The 23,099-nt window shown below is 39.2% G+C and overlaps 1 protein-coding gene across 1 annotated transcript in view; it reads left to right on the top strand.

The window, feature by feature from the left end:
* The window catches only part of CPED1 (cadherin like and PC-esterase domain containing 1), a 267,619-nt gene that overhangs the window by 222,005 nt on the left and 22,515 nt on the right, over window positions 1-23,099 (top strand). Inside the window, exons 16-17 of the mRNA XM_028104949.2 lie at window positions 7,165-7,282; window positions 14,047-14,183. Coding sequence (XP_027960750.2) covers window positions 7,165-7,282; window positions 14,047-14,183 — 255 coding nt within the window. The remainder of the gene's footprint in view (window positions 1-7,164; window positions 7,283-14,046; window positions 14,184-23,099) is intronic.

Genomic DNA, 23,099 nt, shown 5'->3' on the forward strand with positions numbered 1-23,099 from the left:
AACATAGGGGTGAATATATCTTTATATCTTTTTGGATTGGTGTTTTCATTTTCTTTGGACAAATACCCAGAAGTGGAATTGCTGGATTGTATGGTAGTTCTATTTCTAACTTTTTGAGGAAAATCAATACTGTTTTCCATAATGGCTGCACCAATTTACATTGACACCAACAGAGCACAAAGTTCCCTTTTCTCCACAACCTCGCTGACACTTGTTGTTTGTTGTCTTTTTGATAATAGCCAGTCTGACAGGTGTGAGGTGATACTTCATTGTGGTTTTCATTTGCATATCATTGATGGTTAGTGATGTTGAGCATCTTTTCATGTGCCTTTTGGCCATCTCTATGTCTTCTTTGGAAAAATGTCCATTGGAGTCCTCTGCTCACTTTTTAATCGGGTTGTTTGGGGTGTTTTGACATTAAGTTGTGTGAGTTCTTCATATATTTTGGATTCTAGCCCCTTATTGCTTATATGATTTAAAGATAGCTTCTCCCATTCAGTAGGTTGCCTTTTTGTTTTGTTGATGGTTTTCTTCACTGTGCAAAAGCTTCTTAGTTTGATGTAATCCCTTTTGTTTATTTTAGCTTGTGTTGCCCTTGCTTGAGGAGGCTCGTCCCAAAAAATATTGCTAAGACCAGTATCAGAGTTTTTCTTTTCTTTTTACCTATGTTTTCTTCTAAGAGTTTTGTGATTTCACATCTTATATTCAAGTCTTTAATTCACTTTGAATTTATTTTTATATATGGTAGTTCTCCAGTTTTATTCTTTTGTGTGTAGCTGTCCAGTTTTCCCAGCACCATTTTTGAGGAGACTGCCTTTTCCCCATTGTATATTTTTGCTTCCTATGTCATCAATTAATTGGCCATATATGCATGGGCCTTGGGGAGGCTTTTTATTCTATTCTATTGATCTATGTGTTTGTTTTTATTGCCAGTACCATGCTGTTTTGATTACAATAGCTTTGCAGTATAGTTTGAAATCAGGAAACTCCAGCTTTGTTCTTCTTTCTCAAAATTGCTTTGGCTATTTGGGGTCTTTTGTGGTTCCACACAAATTTAGGATCCTTTGGGAACCTCATTTCTTATAGGAAAGATCGGTCTTGATGGGAAGGGGACTCTGCCTCTCAGGGGACAGTGCCAAGATTGCCCAGTTTGAATGTCACTACTGAGTTCCTGGAAATAGTAGCAGGCCAGGGAAAGAGGAAGAAATGGGTGCCTCAGAAAGAACTGGGTGCCATAGGGAGTGAATATATATTTTTAAATTTAAGGGGGGCATTTTTCATTATTTAGTAGGAGAGGGAGACAATTATTTCATCTTGAAGGCATGATTCCATGGGTCCAGAAAAGCAAAAGTCATGATCCCAGAGTCCTGGGATCAAGCCCCTCATCGGGCTCCATGCTCAGCAGGGAGCCTGCTTCTCCCTCTCCCTCTGCCTGCCTGTCTGTCTACTTGTGATATCTCTCTCTCTCTCTCTCTCTCTCTGTGTCAGATAAATAAATAAAATCTTAAAAAAAATAAAATAAGGACACCTACCAGATCAAATACTCCATGGCTCCAAAAATATGGCAATATCACATTAAAAATTAGAAATACTACTAATTCCTTTATGGCAAAACACCTTTTATAAGAACTAAATAGGCTTTTTTTTTAAGATTTTATTTATTTATTTGACAGAGAGAGACACAGTGGAAGAGGGAACACAAGCAGGGGAGTGGGAGAGGGAGAAGCAGGCTTCCAATGGAGCAGGCAGCCCAATGCGGAACTCGATCCCAGGACCCTGGGATCATGACCTGAGCTGAAGGCAGATGCTTAACGACTGAGCCACCCAGAAAAATTGGTAACAAGAAATAGTGATCATGAATTCATTGGGTAGGGCAGCAGACAAAGCCAAGGGCACTTTCATATTCTTCTGTTAGTCACTGTAGCACTTCATGAAAAGTTAGTCAATTTTTAAAATTATAAACAGATATACTCTACACACGTCTGAACAAGGAAATCCCTGCTAATTATCTTACTGCATTCTAGTGAGAGCTATGGCAATCCATTCAGGAGTCTGTGAAGTCTCCAGCAAAATGATATACTCTAAATGTGGAGCTTTTTGGGGTTAATGCCATTTTAAGCAACTCTGCTAAATACTACCTTTTCTGTGTATCTAAACTCTGAGGCTCCAAGAGATGACACTTACGACCAAAAGAGCTGTCATTCATTTTCTTGAATATGTCTGAACCTGAACAAATTACTAATCACCCCAGTGAGGAAAGAAATGAGAGATGCTAATGAGTTTTTCTTTCAAGATAGTTTAAATTTTGTTATTAGTAGGTAAATCACTTTTAATATCTAAAGCAGTACTCAGAGAGATTCATACGGCCTGAGAAGAATAGGTTTCACAAACTCTTAGAGGAAAAGAAAAGTTTGGCTGCATATTCTTATTTACGTAATGGTTTGACCAAGTATGAGTTTGTTTCTCAAGTGCAGAGGTAGACAACCCAAAGTTGGCACTGCATTTCTGCAGCAGCGTCTATGCCCTGGGCACTTTTACGTTTCTGCTCACGGTTGTCTCATGGTCACAACATGGCTCTTCCTCCTTCAAGCTTGCATCTGCATTCTAAGAGGAATCAAGAAACAGAGTGACCAAAAAAATGCACATCAAGGAGGCAAAGCTTACAACAGGGAAGCAAAAGTTTTCTAGAAATCTGTAGTCAACTTCTGCTTTCACTTACTAATTTTTCTTTCCCTTCCTTTTTTTTTTTTTTTTTTTTTTTTGGCTAGAATCGTGTCACATGGCTATGTCTAGCCACAGAGAAGACTGGGAAATAGAATTTCTTCCTCTTTTTTTTTCATCCTGATATATTGCTACCTGCAACAAAACAAAGGTCTTCTTGTTAGAAAGGAAGAAAGGAGAATGGATATTGTGTAGGCACCCAACATTGCCTGCTGCCATACTTAAGAGATCATTTAATGCATTTTCCCCCTCTTTTCTCTCCACCTTTCATCATTTTATGTTGAGAAAATGAGGTCAGGTGACTTACTCAACATCATACAGCCAGTTCATGGCGAAACTGGAACTAAAATTCACAAGGATGACTCGTAACACAGTGGGGCTCTTTCCGCTGTATGCTGCTATTCTTTTATTTCATAAACTGTGCACAGAGCCCACCCAACTGTACTGATGCCACTCTTCTTCTTACTCCCCCAACTCTGTCAGCCGGTCTCCAGACTTGGGTCTGTACTTAGCCAGATGCTGTGTTTCATTCAACCTTAAGAGTAACATTGTTTGGCTGCAGCTGGAAAATGAATAACGTCCACTTCAGCAGGCTGCCTTGGCTTTCCAAAATAGCCAAGAGTTTAACTGAAAGGGTTAAGATTTATGAACTGCAAACAAAGATTAACTGCCAAGGAGAATTTCAAAAGGAAAAACAGAATACAATAGAATATTCTTTGACCTCAACTACAGAAAGGAGGTTAGGACTAAATTTCATTTACCTTGAAATCTGCTCTCCCTCTCCTACCCTCAGCTGTGTCTGTCCTTTCCAATATCACTTTGATTCCTGTCCTGTCTTAGAATGTACTAGAGTCGTGGGTGTTTAGTTAGAACCAATGGGTCTGATCTACCAACTGTCACAGAGCGGTAGCCCCTGGGAAAGTCCACCTGAGGCAGGAATAGCACGACGCCAGGTGACAATTCAAACACAAAGACCCAAGTTCCAAGGAGCAGGTGTGGTCACCCAGGCGGACTCCCAGTCTGCTTTCCTGTGCTCTGCATTATGTTTCTGCTATTATCACGGGCTCATACGGGGGATCCCCGATATTCAGAAAGTGCAAACATGGGACATTTTAGAAGATTATCATGCTCTGTTTCCAGCCATTTGTTTCAGAAGCTTTGAAGTCGGATCAGAACACGCTTCTGTATTATTATAGTAATTTTTTTCTAAGCTGCAGCTAAGAAGATAATTAGAACAAATGAGATGTAGATTTCAGTGCAAGATAAAGAAGGCACTTCTGACAATGAGCTAGATGATGCCACTTGAGGTTGGGGACTTGCATTTTCAGCAAGAACTTTGCACTTGCTAGGTATTAATACTTGTCCATTTTGAAGCTGTATTCAAAAATGCTTAGGACCACATTATGAATTAATTGTTCTTCCTCTGAGTAGGAGTTTGTAGTATATAAGCTTCGAGGTGCCATCTCAAGAAAGGTTCCATGATTTGATCATTATAATGTAGATTGTCAGCACATGAGTTCTTAAAGAAATGACTTTTTTTTTTACTTAGGATGTAAGACAAATCCTTTTCCTGCTTTATCTTGTGGGCTTGACATGCAATTTCTTCTCAGAACTCTCATCCCCTGATTTTTCTCATTATTCTGTTCAGATGTCACCTCAGAAAAGCTCCTGTGACTAAGCTTCCCAAAACAGCCCACACCCACTCGTCAGGGATTGAGTTGGGTCCCCCACAGGACAAGCCATCAGCGCATGTAAGAGCACATTTTTCTCATTGATTGATACGTGTCAATCACACGTGGGGCTTCCACAGAGAACGGCTAGGACTCTGTCAGCTGTGATCTGGACTCTCTGATGCCCTCCTGGTGAATATTAGGATATGCCCTTGCACACACACACACACACACACACACACACACACACACCCCAGAGAGACCCCAAACAATAATTTTCAGCAAAGGTTTCTCTAAATCCAGAGTTTTAGAAATGTTTCAACATTATTTGCATGCATGAATGAATCTATCATCATCTATCTCTATCTATATATGTTGATTTATATATGCTAAAAGGTATCTTTTTATTAATACATTGAGCATAACATCTCAGTCTGAAGTACCTGAATTTAGGTGACTTGGTGGCACATTCACTGTGTGTTTCATATGATAAATGTTGTTCTATAACAAAGCATTTCTTTAGGTTTTGTTCTTTTTCTTTATCATGTGTCTTGGAAATCTCTCCATGTTAGTTAGTCCATTTAGTTCTATCCTTATACATTACATGAGGGTTTCTCTAGAGTAGACTCTGAGAAGTCTGACTTCAGGGCTATGGAGTCTGTGAGTTTTTTATTTTAGTATAAACTTCCCTCCAAAAGTAGCTGAACTCATTTGCAATCCCATCACTTGTGTATAATGTTATTTCTCATTGCCCTTCCTCATGTTTGATACAAACATTTTTTGCAGTCTCATAGACGCTTAATGTTATTTTTTCTAGCCTTACAAAAAGGTTCAGCCTGTACCAAAAATAAATGTGTAGATAGCTACCACACACACACACACACACACACACACACACACACACACACACTCATAGATGTTTATTCAGACTAAAACTCCTCACGACATTATTATTAACTTTGTGTTATTTTAATTGCTTTCTCATATGAGATGTGGAAGTCTGAGTTGGGTATGAGGATATGTGAGCGGTGAGGGAAGGTGACTAGAAACTGCTCATTAGAGACAAAGTTACAGAGCAAAGAGGTCAAACCAATTATTTCTCTCCATTACTGAGAATTTATGATATGAAGTGGGAAACAATTATGCCTAACCTTTTATGCATTCAATAAATATTTGCCTACTCTATGGTAGGGACTGGGTATATGTGTGCGTGAAATAATTACTTGCTCTCATGGAGTGTTCAGTCTAGTGGAAAAGACACAAATAATTATCACCAGGGCGCCTGGGTGGCTCAGTTGGTTAAGCGACTGCCTTCGGCTCAGGTCATGATCCTGGGGTCCCAGGATCGAGTCCCACATCGGGCTCCCTGCTCAGCAGGGAGTCTGCTTCTCCCTCTGACCCTCTTCCCTCTCGTGCTCTCTATCTCTCATTCTCTCTCTCTCAAATAAATAAATAAAATCTTTAAAAAAAAAACAAATTATCACCAAATATCAAATATTTGAATAAAGACACAAATAACAAATTATCACCAAATATCAAATATTTGAATATTTGAAAATATTCAAATTATCAAATGGTGAAGGGTATGAAGGAAACAAGCAGCGATGACATGGACGAGAGTGGGGAGACATAATGGTGCCAGAGTTCCAAGAAGGCCTTGCTGAGACCTAAAACACAAAAAGATGCTCTCCAGGAAAAATTAGAGGGAAAGCATTCCCAGCAGAGATAATAGCATTTTACCCACCCTCGTGATAGACTGACAGAACCCTGTGAAGAGGGAGGCAGTGGAATCAGGCGAGGCAGGATGGAGGGACACAGGCGAGGTACAGGAGCCAATACCTTGTAAGAAGAAGCTAGAAGACCACTTTGTAGTGTGTACACATGTTGAATTGTAACGTTCTACGGTTGAAACTTATATAATGTTATATATCAATTTTACCTCGATAAAAAGTGAGCACATATATGCATGAGAGAAAGAGAGAAGGGAGGGGAAGGAGCGGGAAAGGTGGAGGAGGAGGGGGGAGGGAGGGAGGGAGGAAGGAAGGAAGGAAGGAAGGAAGGAAGGAAGGAAGGAAGGAAGGAAGGAAAAGCTAAATGAAAATGAGAGTGCTCCGACCTGCTGGAGCAGAGGAGAGATGAAGAGAGATCTCAGAGAGCCAAACTGCTGTTCTCCACTGCACGTGTCAGACTAGAGAAAGAATTGCTTAGTAGACAAGCATCTATAATGATATTCACTGCAGTGACATGTTACCTACTTTTATAAGTTTTGAATAAAATATATGTATTTAATTCCATGTCTGGCATATTATGGGTCCTTAATAAATGTGCATTGAAATGAAATTCATCTGTTAACATTCTCCTCAAATATTTCCCATTTTTTCACATTAATGGTTTTTCTCACTTGATATATTGTCTTATAGTCTATTTTTAATGAGTCAACAACACACAGGTGTATTTTTTTAAGGTAAAACTTGCATCCATTTCTTTAAAAAAATGGCAGAGCAATAATAATATCAATGACAGTATTAATGCAGTAATGAATATCAATGCCAAAATAAAGATTAAATTGTCATTAGGATTTATATTCATCTCTCAATGCAAGTAGTTACTTCTAGCACAAACAACTATTGATAAGTCAATACCACAAGAAGGGTAAAAAATTGCTCCCTTTTATCTGCAAAGGTTATTTGGCACAAAAAATAATCTTATTTTTTTTAGATTTTATTACTGTAGGTCAGGTTAATTACAGCTAATTTCTACCATTTTAATGCAGGATTGTGGTTTGCTGATTCACCCAGAGGAAACCTGTGGGTTACAGCCTATTTCCTCTGACTACATTGAAGCCATTTCACAGCCCGAACTAAAGATCTGTCCATCTGGGGACACAACAGGTGACGATTACTTTGGATATCACTTCTCCTAAAAAATCCTCTAATATAGATGAGTATATACTTAAACTATCCTTATACAAAAAAATCAAGGTACTACATGACTTTTTCATTAGGATGAACGGTAACACATAGAAATAATCTGAATACATTGCTTTAATATGTGAACTATTTGATTCACCAAATTCTTTTTTCTTCACCCTCTGCTCTTTGCCTGGTTCATCCATATTCATCTACAGATATCAGCCAAAAAGTCACTTGTACCAGAAAACCTTTCTTGAGCCCCTGATTTGTTTCCTTATTGTATATTTTCATAGCACCCTGTGCTTTTCTTCCATGACCGTTTCCACAATCATTTAAATGTAAGTATGTAATTAATTCTTTGAGGTCAGTCTTCCCAGATCATCAGCTACATGAGGACGGGGAGTCTGACTTGTTCACACTCTATCAATTCACCTAGCACTGTAATTTCTACAGAGTAGGGACAAAATAAATATCTGTTGGCTATGTGAACCAAAGAACTGCTTAAGGGAACAAGTCTAGGTTTAAATCATTTTTTTAATTTAAGAAAAAACATCTTTGAGAATGATCACTAAGATCTCCCATATACTGAACATTAATAGAGGCAGGAAAATCATGATGTCAAATTGAAATTACAGTGTTGAATGCTGCCTAATTATAGAGCAGAGCTGGAATGAGACACTTTGGTGCCACTGTCCACGTTCCCTATTTCTCTCCTTCCCAGTGTTCTTCTTTCAGTGGAGACTAGTGGGGTCAAGCTAAAGCTGGGACTAAAAATACCTCCAAAGAGATAAGAGGAGCAAGGAGCATCTTCTGTGAGATTCCTGGTTGTCCCTCTGGCCTCATGACCCCAAGTCTCCCTTCATCTAAAGAGTCTGAGAAAACACTCAAGAGCTTTTCTACCCTTGCCATGAACTTCACACCACAACTTGAATGGGAAATGAGTTTCACAAATGGGCAGTACAAATCGCAATTTGGCATGCACAGTTAACAAACATGGGCATATCCCCGTTCTTGAACATGTGTTCTAAATAATAAATCACTGTCGGTGCATAGGGAGGGATTTGCCCATTATGGCATGTCAGGTGGTATGGTTTATGATTCTCAGCTAAATGAGATATATACTCTTACATACAAAGGAGACACCGATGTGTCTAGTTAAGGATTTTTTTTATCAGATGACATTTTATGAGAGTCATAAAACAACTTAATTCCATTCCTCCTACTGAACCAAGTCAAAAGTTCTTCAACAAAAAGTCAAAGCTATAGTACTGAGATTTCTCAGGAAGTGGCATCTTTTTCTGCTCATTAAATTTGCTGTAACTTATGCCAGGCCCTGTCACGTAGCTATCTCTGTGCCTGGTCCTTAACAGGAGAAGCTATCTTCAAGCAGACACCTTCAGGAACTTGAGTAGCTCGGCTTCTTGAGAGAAGACCCCAAGATAGACTCCCCAGTCAAGCCCATGTCCCTTAGCCTGACAACACCGAGCCTCAAAATCTGGCCCTCCCTGTCTGCCCGCTCCTCCTAGCCTCTTGGCTTCACTTCACGCCCACAGTGCCACTGCAGGATTCCGTGCTCTGCTTTGTGCTGTCCCTGGCTCCTGAAAGTTTTCTTCCCATCTTGGCCTAATTCTCCTGATGCTGTATTTTCCTCTTTGGGAAGCCTCTCCTTACCAGCCCACCCCCAGATTGGCTTCTCTGCTATGCTCCCAGAATACCTGGGGCACATGTCCACCATAGCACTTACCTCATTATGTTCTAAGTGTTTACTTTACATGTTTCTCTCTCTTTCACTAACCAGTAGTTTTCAGAGTGGAATGATGCATTGGATGGCGTGGCATGGGACGGACAGTCCACAGGATGTAGTCCGTAAGGATGAAAATATATGTGCATTTATTTTTATCTAATCCTTCTTATTTTTGTTTTATAATGAACATAATACACAGATACAGGAGTATAAGTACATACATTACAGTGTGTATTAATATAGTCAAAGGTGCATTGCTGATAACTGCCCTAGATTATATGTTTCTCCAGAGCAGAGAATGTCCCTTTTTCATCTTTCAGTGATTTTAAAATGGTTGCCGAGGGGCGCCTGGGTGGCTCAGTCGTTAAGCATCTGCCTTCTGCTCAGGTCATGGTCCCTGGGTCCTGGGATCGAGCCCCGCATCGGGCTCCCTGCTCCGCGGGAAGCCTGCTTCTCCCTCCCCACTCCCCCTGTTTTGTGTTCCCTCTCTTGCTGTGTCTCTCTGTCAAATAAATAAATAAAATCTTTAAAAATCAATCAATCAATCAATCAATCAATCAATCAATCAATAAATAAAATAAAATAAAATAAAATGGTTGCTGAACTAAAACCAAGATCCAAGTCCTCCTCCTTCCCAAGGAAGACTGTGAGCAGTCAGGGCATGGTCAACCAAGGCTCACTGCCCCTCCCATAACAGTCCTAAAGACCTAAAGATTCAAAACAAATGAGTGAGACCAGGAACAGCAGTTTGCAAGAATGGATTTTTTGTGGCCAGAGAGTTCCTTCCTTGACAGTAGGACTCCCTCCTGCTGAAAGCAGCTGTCATGGTGGACAACGTTGGAAGGAAGTTGATTCAGGCACTCCGGCTTTAGCTTATATGGCCATAAATTAGTTCCAAAATCTTATTTTCACAGCACATTACAGTTATTTAGCAAACCGGATACATTTTTTTCCTTGCCAATGAAATGATGGTCTACACGTCTTTTCAACAACACTAGCTAATATAATTTTGAGGGCCTGGGTTTGTTTTTTTTTCTTTAATTTTAAGTTGATTTTTAGCGTTTAGAAAATAATTTAACTATGAGACACAGCCAAAGAATAAAATCTCTTGCTTAAGAATGAAAAAAGAATTCTTCTAATCTGACAGAGAAATTTATACAGTGATTTTTGAATGAGAAGTACCTTAAAGGAAAATAGCTCCAAATGCATTTTATGATATGTAAACAGATGATAGTATCATCTTTTCTTTGTAGCAAGGAAATATGACTTTATTTTAATACTTCTAATGTTGAAAATATGATGTACTTTTTTCTTGAGTGAAAACTGCTTTATTCTATAACATAGTCAGGAATTAGTGCTATCTATATGATTTTACATCTCACCATGGCCCTAAGTCACAGAAGTGAATTTCTTCTCTCCATTATGTCAGCCAATCTGATTCACTCAAATGGCTGAACTCTAACTTGCATTAAATATAAAGCTATAATTATAAACCAAATAACTTCTCCCAAAAGCCATTTTTATTCCTCAGAATGTCATTCCCTAAAACACATGTCATACTCTATTTCAGAAATCACAGCTTTGATTCATTCAATGCTTAAATATATAACATAGCATTTATGTCCCTCTTTTTGACAATTTTAGTTAAGAGCTGGTATCATTTAAAATGTCAAGAAACTCCAGTCCTGCAGATGTTATACAGATGTCTATTTCAAGCAGTATTACTAAATCACAATAAAAAAGGGGGGCATTTTTAACTAATACAAAAATGCAGAGAGTTATGACTATATAAATATATAGTAGTATGAACCACTGGGGCCAAGTTTTCAGAGACCCAATCAGGAGTCCTTTTGATGTGCTTGAGATTTTATGCCCACAAACTAATTGTACCCATATTTGGATTTTTGTGCATGCAATTGGCCACTTGCTTCTTCAGCTTTAGAAGCAAATGGCCAAAGAAGGCCCCAGTTTGTGCAAAATTAGCTGTCAGCAAGATTAGGGGGGAGAGAGTGTTTGGAGGAGAGGATGCATGTGCTCTGAAATACTCAAGGATCTGATGAAAACTGAGCCCTTCAAAATATTACTAAATATAATCTCATTAGCAGAAACACATTTACATCCCCCACATACCACCATCCTATTAGAAAGAAAATTAACAATCTTTTTTTTTAAAACACGGTCTCTGTCAACACATGAATCCACTAAATAAATTCAGCATTTCAAAATAAAGATAAATTCATTAAAATAACCTATTTGTGGGTTTTCCTGTAAGTGCTACCAAAGAGGTCATTAGGCCATATTTCATTTTTTGTCTGTTAATTTTGTGCTCACCTGGCCTAACATGACAAAAGGATCAGCAAATTGGAGACCCCAAGACCTCAGTTCTGGTCCAGCCTGTCATTAACAGCATGATCCCATTTCTGCCCTTTAATTCTTAGGTCCTCAGTTTACCTCATCTGTAAAAGAGGAGGATGGACAGGAGATCCAAAGACCCATTCCAACTCCATTCGAGAGGATGCCCACTGACCGCAAATCTTTATGAAGATGTGAAGATATATAGGCAGGAGGTGGTTATTGATTACAAACACTATATTCCAGGGCAAAGTTAGAATTAGAAGCAAGGTAAATTCTGAATGAAAACCACAGAAAAGTTACAAAAGAGAATTGGATGGAGAAACAAGCACCTTTGAGGACAGTCTTCATTTTGCCATTCAACACCCAGCACCTCTCCTAAATTTTCTATGTCATGTCTTTTAGTAGCATGGCTCTTCTCTACATCTGGAAACTTCGGAAATGCCTTTTACGGAGCAGACTTCTTTTTTGCTCCTATATGGAATCTTTGGTGGAGGCTGCTTCCTTCTTCAGTCCCACTGCTGTTAGAGCTGTCTCATCACTGTCCCCAAAGTACCCCCCATTCCAGCTCTCTGAATCTGATCCATCCAGAAGACCCGACCACATTTCATGTGCTCCATGGGAACTTCCAGACAACTCTGACCCTCAAGATGCTTTCTTTATTCTGAACCGCCAAGGCTTACCTAAGGTGGGGGTGGGAGAGAAAAATATATCTACCGGGTGCTAGGTATCAGGTACTATGGCAGGTGCTATATATATTTTTCTCCTAGAGAGAATAGTAAGTAATTTTTCCAAGTTAAACAGTGGTTCTCAACTGTGGCTGCATATTGGAATCACCTGGAAAGCACTTAAAAAATCCCGGTGCCTGAGTTCCATACCCAGTGGTTCTGAATTAATCAGTCCAGGATACAGTTTGAGCATGGGGATTTTAACAAGCTTTGAAGGTGACTCTAATGTGCAGAGTTGAGGTCCACAGAGCTAGCTGAAGGCAGAGCTCAGCTGTGTGTGTCTCTAGAGCCCAGACTCTTTTGGCACCACATAGATATTTTTACTCAATTATGCCTTACTTTTATTATGCTGTAACTATTTTACATGTATAAATTGTAACCCTCTAACCTGATTATAAATTTTTTTGAGGTTTAGCATTGTAAGTTAAGAGGCTTACATACGTTAATATATTAAAGTGCTCAGAATATCCCTAGCATCTGACACGTGCTATGAAATGTTATTTTTTTTTAGTTATTATATTTTAACACCAATAGCACCTAACGTCTAGTAAGGTAGATATTTCAATAATGTATTAAGTTAAAATCCTCCCAGAGAGTACTATTTTATCTCCCCCAGTTCTCCTAATATACCCACATTTTTTTTCCTTTCCTGTGATCAACTAGTAAGCCATAAACTAGATCTTCTTTCATATTTTATTATTTCTAACTATTCCACAAACACACAATTCTGACATCCTTGAGGTAATGAAATGTGAACGCACCATATTCATTGCCTGAAAGCAGGAATTCTTCCCACTAAAATTAATGTCACACCAGATACTTTTGTTAACAGAAAGCAAAGCCAGGATGGATAAAGTTGTTATTTTTTTTTTCTTTCTAACTCAAAAAGCAGCTAGGAATATTTAGCTCCTCGGTACTTTGAAGAGAAACATCTAGGGGTAACATAAGCAAGAGCTTTAGGGTAGAGCATGTGATTGCTGGAGACATCAGGGTCTTCTCCACAAAGGATGTAAGTAACCACTCTGTATTCAATGTACTGGTTCAAACTCCATTTCTGAAAAGAAGAAAAAGGAAAAAAAATCAAAAAAATCATTTCTTGATTTTTTTCTAACAAATTATTAATGTGTCTACTCACACTAAAAGTGCAAGTGTTTTGAATACATATCACTTTATCAATAAAATAGAAAAGATTTTTAAATGCATTGAGAATATTCATTTATCTCATAAGCATTTACTAAAGCTTGTGACCTATTTTGTGCCTGAAGTCTCCTAGTAACAAAGGTAAATATGATATCATAGTTGTACTAGATACATTACATGCATTATCCCATGAAATCCTCCCCCAGCCGTGTGAGAACAGTACATGCCTTGTCTTACAGCTGAAGAAATGAAGGCAACAGAGCTAGAATGAGCTGAAGAGATTCACACCGAAAAGGTCACCGATCAAGTTAAGGAACAATACCTAGGCTTCAAAATAATGAGTTATCAGAATATTAAAGTATTTCTCTTATACCTTGACTCTCTTGAAAGCGGGGAATATATCTATTGCTGGATTGCTAACCTAAGCTTGTGTTAGGTCAATGAAGATTTGTGGTCAGCTCCCTTAATATTAGTGGCTTCCCATCTACTTCGGTCCTTCTTAGTGCCTAATGTATTATTTAAAAACAGGTAATAATGGAGTAGCACCCAATCTCTTGGTTTTTTGTTAAGAATGTAGTTTCACAGAGCAGGACTCATACTTGATTTCGGCACAGACTGTGTTATTTCAGAACATTTCTACATGTGATTCTATCTGGTTGGCAGGGGGCCATGCCTCGCTCCGTGGACTTACACAGTCAAAGTGGTCTTCTCTCTGTAGTGACTTACGAACTATAATTTCAGTAGTAGAATCTGAACAAAGATTTCGCTGTCTATTCCAGGCCAATGGATTGTGCCTTGCCTTAGCTGTTCAGACAACAGGACCTGTGACTGGAGGGAAATAACTTGGCAGCCCCACGACTGCCAATATGGTGTTCTTACTAAGCCCCAACTCCAGCAGTGCCTGGGAGGAAGGAAGGTAGGTTCTGGATCCAGTGGGGGGAAGCCTTTCATTTATGCCACCTGAAGCACCAAGAGCCATGCAATTGTATTGACTAGACCGATTCCTGCTCTCTGACTCCACAGAGAGTAACTAACTGCATGCCATTTGGCTTTTAGAATAATGGGTAAATGTTACTCTAGAAGAGCCTGAACAATTCTTGCTCAGAATGATCCATTATTTCCAAATAAGTCTACTTGACAGATGAAGGACATTAAAGTCATGTCCCAGGCTGCCCCAATTCCATGCTGGTTCTCTCAGCACACATTGGTAAGAGCTTGCCACGTCCGCAGACAGATGGCAGTTCTGAGAAGCTGGCCTTGTCAGCCGCGGCTCCAGCAAGGCCCCGCGGTTACAGCAGACATCTGCAGCTCGCTTGCACAAGCAATGAAATGTCCCTGCATGTCAAGCTCACTTCTGCTAGAGCTTCCTGAGTGCATGACACGCTAACCTTCCTGATCTTCTTTCACGTTCCCGGGCAGGTCTCACACGGACCTCACTAGGCTGCTTTTCCTTTAGTGAGGCCTCTAAGCTGATTTGTTGGACATGCAGTGTCTCCTTGCTAGGCGCACTCTGAGTAGGTAGATCCTGGCCGAGCTCTTGGACGTGTGAACTGGGCACATAGACTGAAATGCTTGGTTAACATGAAGTAAGTAATTCTTATCCAGATCTTCGAAGTATTTTTTATTAGATGAACATTTCCTTACCAACCATTTGTAAGCGCTCACATAGGGGCAAGACTGAGTTCAAAACCTGATTTATTTTTTTTTAAGTTCTATTAATGCATAAGGGAAAGAGCACTGGGATGAATGTATGCCAGTTTTTCAGATCAGCCTAGGTTCAGATTCTCTACTAGCAAATAATTTAAAAATAATGACAGGGGGTAAAGAGCAGGGCAGGAGGACGGACATTCTTCTTCATGGTGATTCCAATATAAATGCCGCAATTTTCATGACCAAGAGTAGCCCTGAAGATAAAGCAGCCATATTAGTTACTTTTAAAAAGGAAAGAGAAGAAAACAAACATTTAGAAATGTATGAACCATCAGTATTATTAACTGAGAATTGATTCTGTGCAAGGAAGTAAGTGTGCTGCTAACTTTTTCATACCTTTAATCTGACCAGACTGTAAGCTTCATGAGGACAAGGGACATGTTTGAATCACTGACATAATCTCACTGCTTAGCACAACTTTTTGATTTGTAATAGTCGCTTATCAAATATTTGTTAACAGATAGGGTAAAATCTTATTTATTTCTAATCACGAATCTGTGAGGTAGCTATTATATCTGTTTTCTACTTAAGAAAATGAAAGCTCAGAGAGATTGAAGAATTCTCCCATGATCACACACATATGTGTGGCTACTACTCTGGCATTTTTAACCACCAACTTGGACAATCCAACATCCACATCTAAGAAATGCAGGACTGGAAGCAATGAAAATAGTTGTTGCTGTAATAGTTAGACATCTCTAAACTCTTCCAGAATCCTGTCCTGACCTCAGAATTTAGAGCGTTCAGGAAAATTCCAAGATGTCACAGTCTATTAACCTGAAAGGCAGTAGATGTTAATTTAATTCATAACTAAATTCCATGGCTTTTGACATGACACATACTGTTTCCCCAGCTCACTTTCTTCATCTATAAAATAAAAGAAGCCTATATGATCTAATCCTATACTGTAGATTAATCAGTTTATAGAAAGCTAAAAGCTTTCTTCCTCCTCTGTCTTAAAATATCATCGACTGGGTGGCTTACACAACAGATGTTCATTTCTCATAGCTCTGTAGGCTGAGAAATCTGAGATCTGGAGACCAGCAGGGCTGGGCTCTGGTGAGAGCTCCTTCCCAGCTTCCATTGGCTGCCTTTCTGCGGTCCTCACAAGACAGAGATACAGCTCCAGTCTCCTCTTCTTCTAAGGACACTAATCCTGTCATGGAGGCCCCACCCTCAATACCTCATCTGGCCCTAATTGCATTCCAGGTGTTCCACCTCCTAATAATTACATCACTCAAGGGGGGCAAGGTTTCAACATATAAATTGGGGGTGAGGCACAAATGATACAGTCTTTGCTATTTTCAAGGCTGGTTATTAGCAACTCGACAAAGTAATGGTAAGAAAAAAGGAAGATCCCTTTTTTTTCTACCTGCTACAGAGGATGTTCCAAAGTCTGAAAATAAACGCTATGTTTAGATTAGGCAATCCTGGCAGAGACCAGCTGACTGCTGCTTAGCAGTGAGGGCTTATCTTAGTGAATCTCTTAGTCTAACAGAGGCATCATTCAGACCTTCACGCTCAGAATTGCAGTTTGCGAGCACACTGGCCATGGTTCCACAGAGTCCAATGTGTTTACCAGGATGCAAATGTATTCTATACACCACAGGGAAGCATTGTCCATTTTTAGCAGAGGAGTGACATGGCCACAATTAGAAAAAATCCCTCCACAGCAGTATGGAGACTGCCTACGGGGAGCAGGGTATGGGTGCTGGGGAGGCAGAGACTCTTTAACGGAAAAATTCCATCACACAACAATGAGGAGTCAAAGCAAGTATAGATTCTAAGCACAGATTTCTGAAGAAGTATGGTTTCAAAGATAGAATATATATTCTATAGTATATGTACAGAATAATGCCATTGATGTAAAAACTAATACACACATGTTAACATGCCTGCATACACAGAAAATTCTGGAAGTAACACAGTCAAGAATGATTACATAAGTGAAGGGGAACAGGAGAGGGGTGGCTTGGTGACAGGACCAACTACGTATTCCGTGAGGCTGAGGGCAAAATGAAAGTGCAGGACCCTGTGTTCAAAATGATTAAAATTTCCAAGAAGGCAACAGCAGAGCAAGAAAACAAGCACAGGTCCCTCCCACTGCAGGAACTATGTGTAGCCCCCCAGGTCACATGCCTACGAAGCCAGCTCAGGGAGCAAAGCATGATTGGCGAAGGGTGAAGAGATCTTTTAAAATATCTGTATGATTTTCATTTTCATGGGTAAGCATTTTTTAGTCTAAAAATCTGTATTTTAAAAGGTTGTATAAATCAGAATTAGGACCGAGGCAGTGGAAATGCAAAGGAGAGTCTGAGAAAGAAATTTTATATTTACAATCATGGGACCTGATAATATACAGACAGGTGCATGCACGCACACACACACCACACAGCACAGACATAATTGTGTAAACTTTCACAATTTCGACTATCAAATAGCACTTATCTTAAGGAAACACCATTTATGAATAGAAGTAGGTTAGCAAAAAGTTTTCCCAGTATATTTATTTCTCACTCTCCATGAGAAAAATATATATATACAAAGTATCTTGACACTCTTTCATTACTAAATGAAGACAATGCTCATCCTACCCAGAATTTTTCATAATCATTATTCTATTCCAAAGACAAATATATGTTAAAGCATACCAATTACAAAAATAGAAAAACAAGTAACATAAATATTTTGTTTTTTAAACACCATATATACTGACATTTCAGGGGGGTACTCAGTTTCTACTGTGTCAAACGTTCAAACGAAACATGTTATTTGAGCGACTTTGTACAGAAATTTACTTCACATCTGCATAAGGGTAGCAGGGTCGTGGGCAGGGAGAGGGTTCGGACTGGTGGTCAGCAAGGCTGCACTACAGTTCTGATCCCATCAGACGAAGGGATTCTTTATTCACCGACTCCATCAGCTTAACTCTGGTGCTCCACATCAGAAACCTTGTATAACAAAACTTTTTGTAACTTTCATGATGTTCCACTGCCCATTCACTCATCTAGCTTTTGATGAGCTAAGAGTCTGTTCTAGGGGCATACAAACACGATCCTCCAAAGAGCTAAATTTCTAGTAGAAGGAGACACATGAGAGAAGTGAGTGTTACAACATAGTGGGTTGCAAAGGTACAGAGCCCCTAGAGGGTGACACCCTGGACTCCCAGGTTCTAGAAAGTTGCTAAAAGTGCCTACAAAGGACGGTGGTGGTAGTTATAAGCAATCTACCAAACACGTTACTTTGAAATGGCTTAACTGAACTGGAAAAAAAATAGGGATCTTCATTTTTCCCCCAAAAAGAATCTGTAGGGAGAGTCCTATCCCTCAAGCCTAGTGCCTTCTTGGATTTCCCTTGGATTGGAAGGAACAGATGATGGGCAGGAACCAATCAGGAGTGCAAGAGAGGAGTCCAAGTTTCTCATTTGTCAGTGTAGCAATTTATGCTTCTTGGATTATGTAAAAGTGGGATATACCTAAACATGCAAATTCTAACAGCATAGTAGCCTTACTAACCTGAAGACTGTCAATTAATATGTAAAACTCAGATTTTTTTACAGTGAGAAGCCGAGGTTCACTGTTGCCACGAATAGGCAGTGCAAATGCTGTGCCACAAAATAAACAGAACTTTATTTTAAATCCTAATCAAGGCAAGCTTCAGCTTTTGGGACTGCATTAAACAGAATTATCTTCCTCCAAAGAACCAGATTTAAATGCAATAGAATTTGACGGGGCTGGTGAGAATGATTGGAAAGTTAGGCCTTCTAGCATTCTGCTTTCTTTAGAATCTCCAAGTGGTCATTTCCCTCAACTGAATTTCCTTATGTTGTTATTATGACCTTATACATCTTTTTACTACCGTTCTACACTAATGAATGCAAGGCTATACTTGGAAATACATGCCCACCTGTGAGGACAGAGCAAGGCACAAATCAGTTGAGACTTAAAAAGGGGTTCAAGTTTCCAGTAACTTTGACCAGGAACCCCACTGTGCTTAGTGGCGTGTGAGCAGTACTGTTACTTTCTAGACTCAGTCATTTGCCTTCGCTACGGTGATGCAAACAGGAGGCTGGTCTCTGGAGGAAACATGGAACAAGGTTTCTCCTTCAAGCACTTGTAGCCCATTTCGATGTCACACTTATTTGTGTATGAAGGGCAGGTAAATGTGGGGCTCCTTTTAAACCCTCACCTTACCCAAGTATGAGTTATTTCACAGATATGTATAGGTTTTATGTTGTGTAACCGTGTTGAGTCAAAGCAAAATCAATTGAAAAATACAAGCTATGTTTTCAATTATACTCTCACACATTTCTCTAAATAGATACCCACTTCTTACTTAACAAGCTCTGAACGGAACATCCACAAAAATTTATCAGAGCATAACTTTGTAATCACAGTGCGAAATTTATAGGATATAGTTTAGAAATATGATAATCAAATTTACAACAGAAAAAATTTAGGAGCCTGACCAAACTGAATTAAGCAAGCCCTTATTTTGTTTGTCAGTTGAAAACATAGCTCAGAATTTAAAACAGTATCTGAGAGAAGAGTGCAATTAAGGAAGGAAAATATAATAAGGCAGTATTTACTGAAAGTACTTAAACTCAGCTGTTAAAACAGGAAATGGAACTTACATCTTTAAGTAACCTTTGCAAGTTAAGTAGTGTCTTGGATTCAAGGTGTTTAAATTTTTGAAGTGTGGCTAATTTATAATAATATGTTCTAATATGTGAGTTCTATTGCAGTTACACAATTCATTGTTGCTTGTCAGTTTCAATATGAAGGGAAGGATAAAAGGGAAGGAAATCACCTCACTCTCCCCAGGAAAGGATGGCTTATCCATAACGCCCACAGCCCAGATAGAATGGCAATATGGATAAATAATTTTGTTCCATGCAGCTACAAGATCTATGTCTAGGTGATAGAGTTTAGTTGTTTGTTTCCCCTTTGTGCCAAATTTCATGTATTTGAGGGTGATTTGCCTAAATGGCAGTTTACATTTGTTCTTGATCCCAAAGAGCAATTTGGTTGGTTATCTATAGCTGATTTAATCAAAATGCATCATTGGAAAACATTCATTGTAACCATATTATATTTCACAAGGAGATGCTTTGCTGAGCTAGATTTTCATCATGCCCTAATTATCATTAGTCATCTGATCAGTTTTAGCTTCCTGTTAGGACTGAATGACCCCTTGCTTCATTTAGAAATGAACATTTATCTTATGAGAACAGTGGTGCCCTATCACAGGGCTCATCAGAATCACTATGGAGCTTTCTAAATAGATGGGCTAAGGTTGGCCCTGGACTAGAGGTAATGAGTAAAACACCCCTTTACCTCACTGTTATTTCCTTATTTACCTACGAGAGAGCACTCCAGTAAGCAGGCATTGCCTAGATTAATGGACAAGTAGCTTCTATGGCATGCCTATATAATTTCCCCTCCTGGAAGGTTTCAGTGGGTTCCTGTAAGCTGGACTGAGTCCTGTCTTGGCATCTACATGCATTTTGTTGGTTCTGAAGAAATATCCCTATTTCAGTGAATACTGAAGATAGAACCTATGCAAGAGGAAAGAGAGGAAGGAGGGAAATTATTGAAAATCAAGGGTTTTTTCCTGGCCTATTAATTCTACACATACCCAATTCTTTTTTAGCCTCATCAGATCAGGAGAATCTGAGAAGCTAACAGGCTCCAGACATTTTACTGCCTTTATATTGATTCAACCAAGATAGCCCCCAGTGCTTCTCTTTTCATTTCTTTATAACTTGCTTTGCTACCTAGGTCCTTGTTACTTTTTGATGACTCTGCAGAAAGGAGGTAATAAAGTACAATATTTGCATGTTTAAGTATCACCATTCTTAGTTCCTTTCATTCATGATGAATGGAATGAAAATCATTTTACTTTTATATTTCAGTCAAAAATTCCCAATCTTGGTTGCATTTTCACTAATACTTATACTAATACTAATATTAATACTAGCAATACTTCTTGCTGTTATATGTCTCAAGGACTGATTTTTCAAAGAAGTCTTTCTGTGCATCATGTGGATTATAAATTTAGCCGTTTCATACTTTCACTAAATCATATGTGGAAAAATCTGCATTTAGAGTTTAGATTTTTCCCCAGAAAGACAGCATGTAGGAGAATGTGTAAAGGCTAGCTAAGTGTTCATCAGACCCATTTCCTCCTCTTCCTGGCAAATGTAGCTTGACTACCTATCTCAGTCTCCCTTGAAATTAGGTGCTGCCCTATGACGGAGTTCTAACCAGTGGAATGTGTGAGCAGCAGGGATGTGCCCAGCTGCTAAGGTGGGCCCACAGACAACCTGGCAGCTCCTTACTCCTTCCCTCAGCTGAATATCAATGCCTGCAAAGCTCTTCGAAACCATCATTGAAATAGGCACAGTCTAACCATCCAGGGACCCTGCCCCCACTCCACACATACACCTGCCTGGAACCACTTGGACTGTTTTCCCAAGGGAGAAATAAACTTCCATTGCGTGTAGGCCATTATACTTCTCGGAGCTCTATTTGTTATAGCACATAGCCTACCCCACCTAATACAGGGACCATATAATACTAAGAAATGAAAACAAAGATAATTAAACGATTTCATGTGCTTTTAATAAGGTGACTTTTTAATAAGCCCCAAGCTTTAATAGAGCCTAGGAACATGATATGCTTCTAGGTCCTCTGGTCCACGGTGGTATGAAAAAGAGTAGGAAATACGCCAGCCCCTGTGAACTTCTCAATGACATACTGCCTGCCAAGTCTCGGGAATAGAACAGATACAAAACTCCCCTAACCACATCTCTGTCTCCCACTGATGAGTTGAGGTCCAGCCTCCCAGGACACATCCAGGCCCAGAAGCTCCTGCTACTCTCCAGGGCCCACCTGGATGGAAGCAGGCTCCCCTCTTGCACCAAAGGACCAGAGAAGATGCTGCATGGGAAAATGCCATTCAGTCTTTGGGATAAAGTTGCACTGCGGTCCGAAATAGGAGTCACATGATTCCCGTGATGGGCTAATTGAACCGACCCTTAAGCCATTGTTTCACAAAAGTTGAACTAAAATTTGTTTAAGCTGATTATTTTTAATGTGAATTTTCAAAGCATTTTTAAACAAAACGGACTTACTGTTATTGCTGTCACGGCAGCTGCTTTTGTGGGGTTTTTGATTATTGTCGGAAAAAGCCAATATACGTTCATTTTGGGAAAGAGAATAAACTGTCATATCCTCCCCTTCAAAATAACCATGGGTAACTTTCCACGACCCCTTCTACACATCCACATGCTTTACTTTCACAAACGTGCCATCGTTACTTATATTCTGATTGCAATGAGCTTTTCATAAAAGCTAACTGAAATCTTCCCCATCACAGTGTATCCATATTATAGTATCATTGTTAAAAGATGAAAAAAAATTCAAGTGGATGATTATACCTTAATATAAGGAATCTGGTAGATACTTGCACTGCTTCCAATGTATTTGGCTTTTAAAATATATTGTAATGGACATCCTTAAATATTTCCTAGAAGGGGAATTCCTTAAAATCTGCCAATTTACACACGACAGCAAACTTTCCATTCAACCATTTAACACATGAGAACCAACTCTTATGCCAGGCACTATTCTGGAACTTGGGATTCAACAGTTGAAAAGAAAGAAGATAAAACCTCTCCCTCATAGCTCTCGCACAATCGTATATGAGAGAGTTCATGTCCCTGAGCTCCATAAGACTGTAGGGGCTTTCAAAATCTTTGCTATTTTGGTAGGGGGAAAAACTAGTTATTTTGATGTTTTATTGCTGACATTGGTTGTTTTTATAATTGCTTACTGGTTATTTGTACTTAATGATCACAGGTTTTTTTTTTTCATTAATTGCCTATGCCAGCCAGCACCTGTGCATGCTAGTGTAGGGCAATAATATTCACAGGAGAGAAGAATTACTTACAAATTCTATGGCCAGTTATGGATATTTGTTATGGAAATTTAGGCCTTTTAAAGCTGACCTTTAAAACAAATAATGTACAAATTTCCTTTTTGAAAATTCCCCAAATTGAATGATCTAAAAGATATAAAGATGGACTATTAGCCATGTAACTGGGGCTGGGGGGGAAACC

This window comes from Eumetopias jubatus, unplaced genomic scaffold (genome assembly GCF_037043125.1).
Source record: "Eumetopias jubatus isolate StellerSeaLion01/CBP00866 unplaced genomic scaffold, mEumJub1_p1.0 scaffold_14, whole genome shotgun sequence".
NCBI lineage: Eukaryota > Metazoa > Chordata > Mammalia > Carnivora > Otariidae > Eumetopias > Eumetopias jubatus.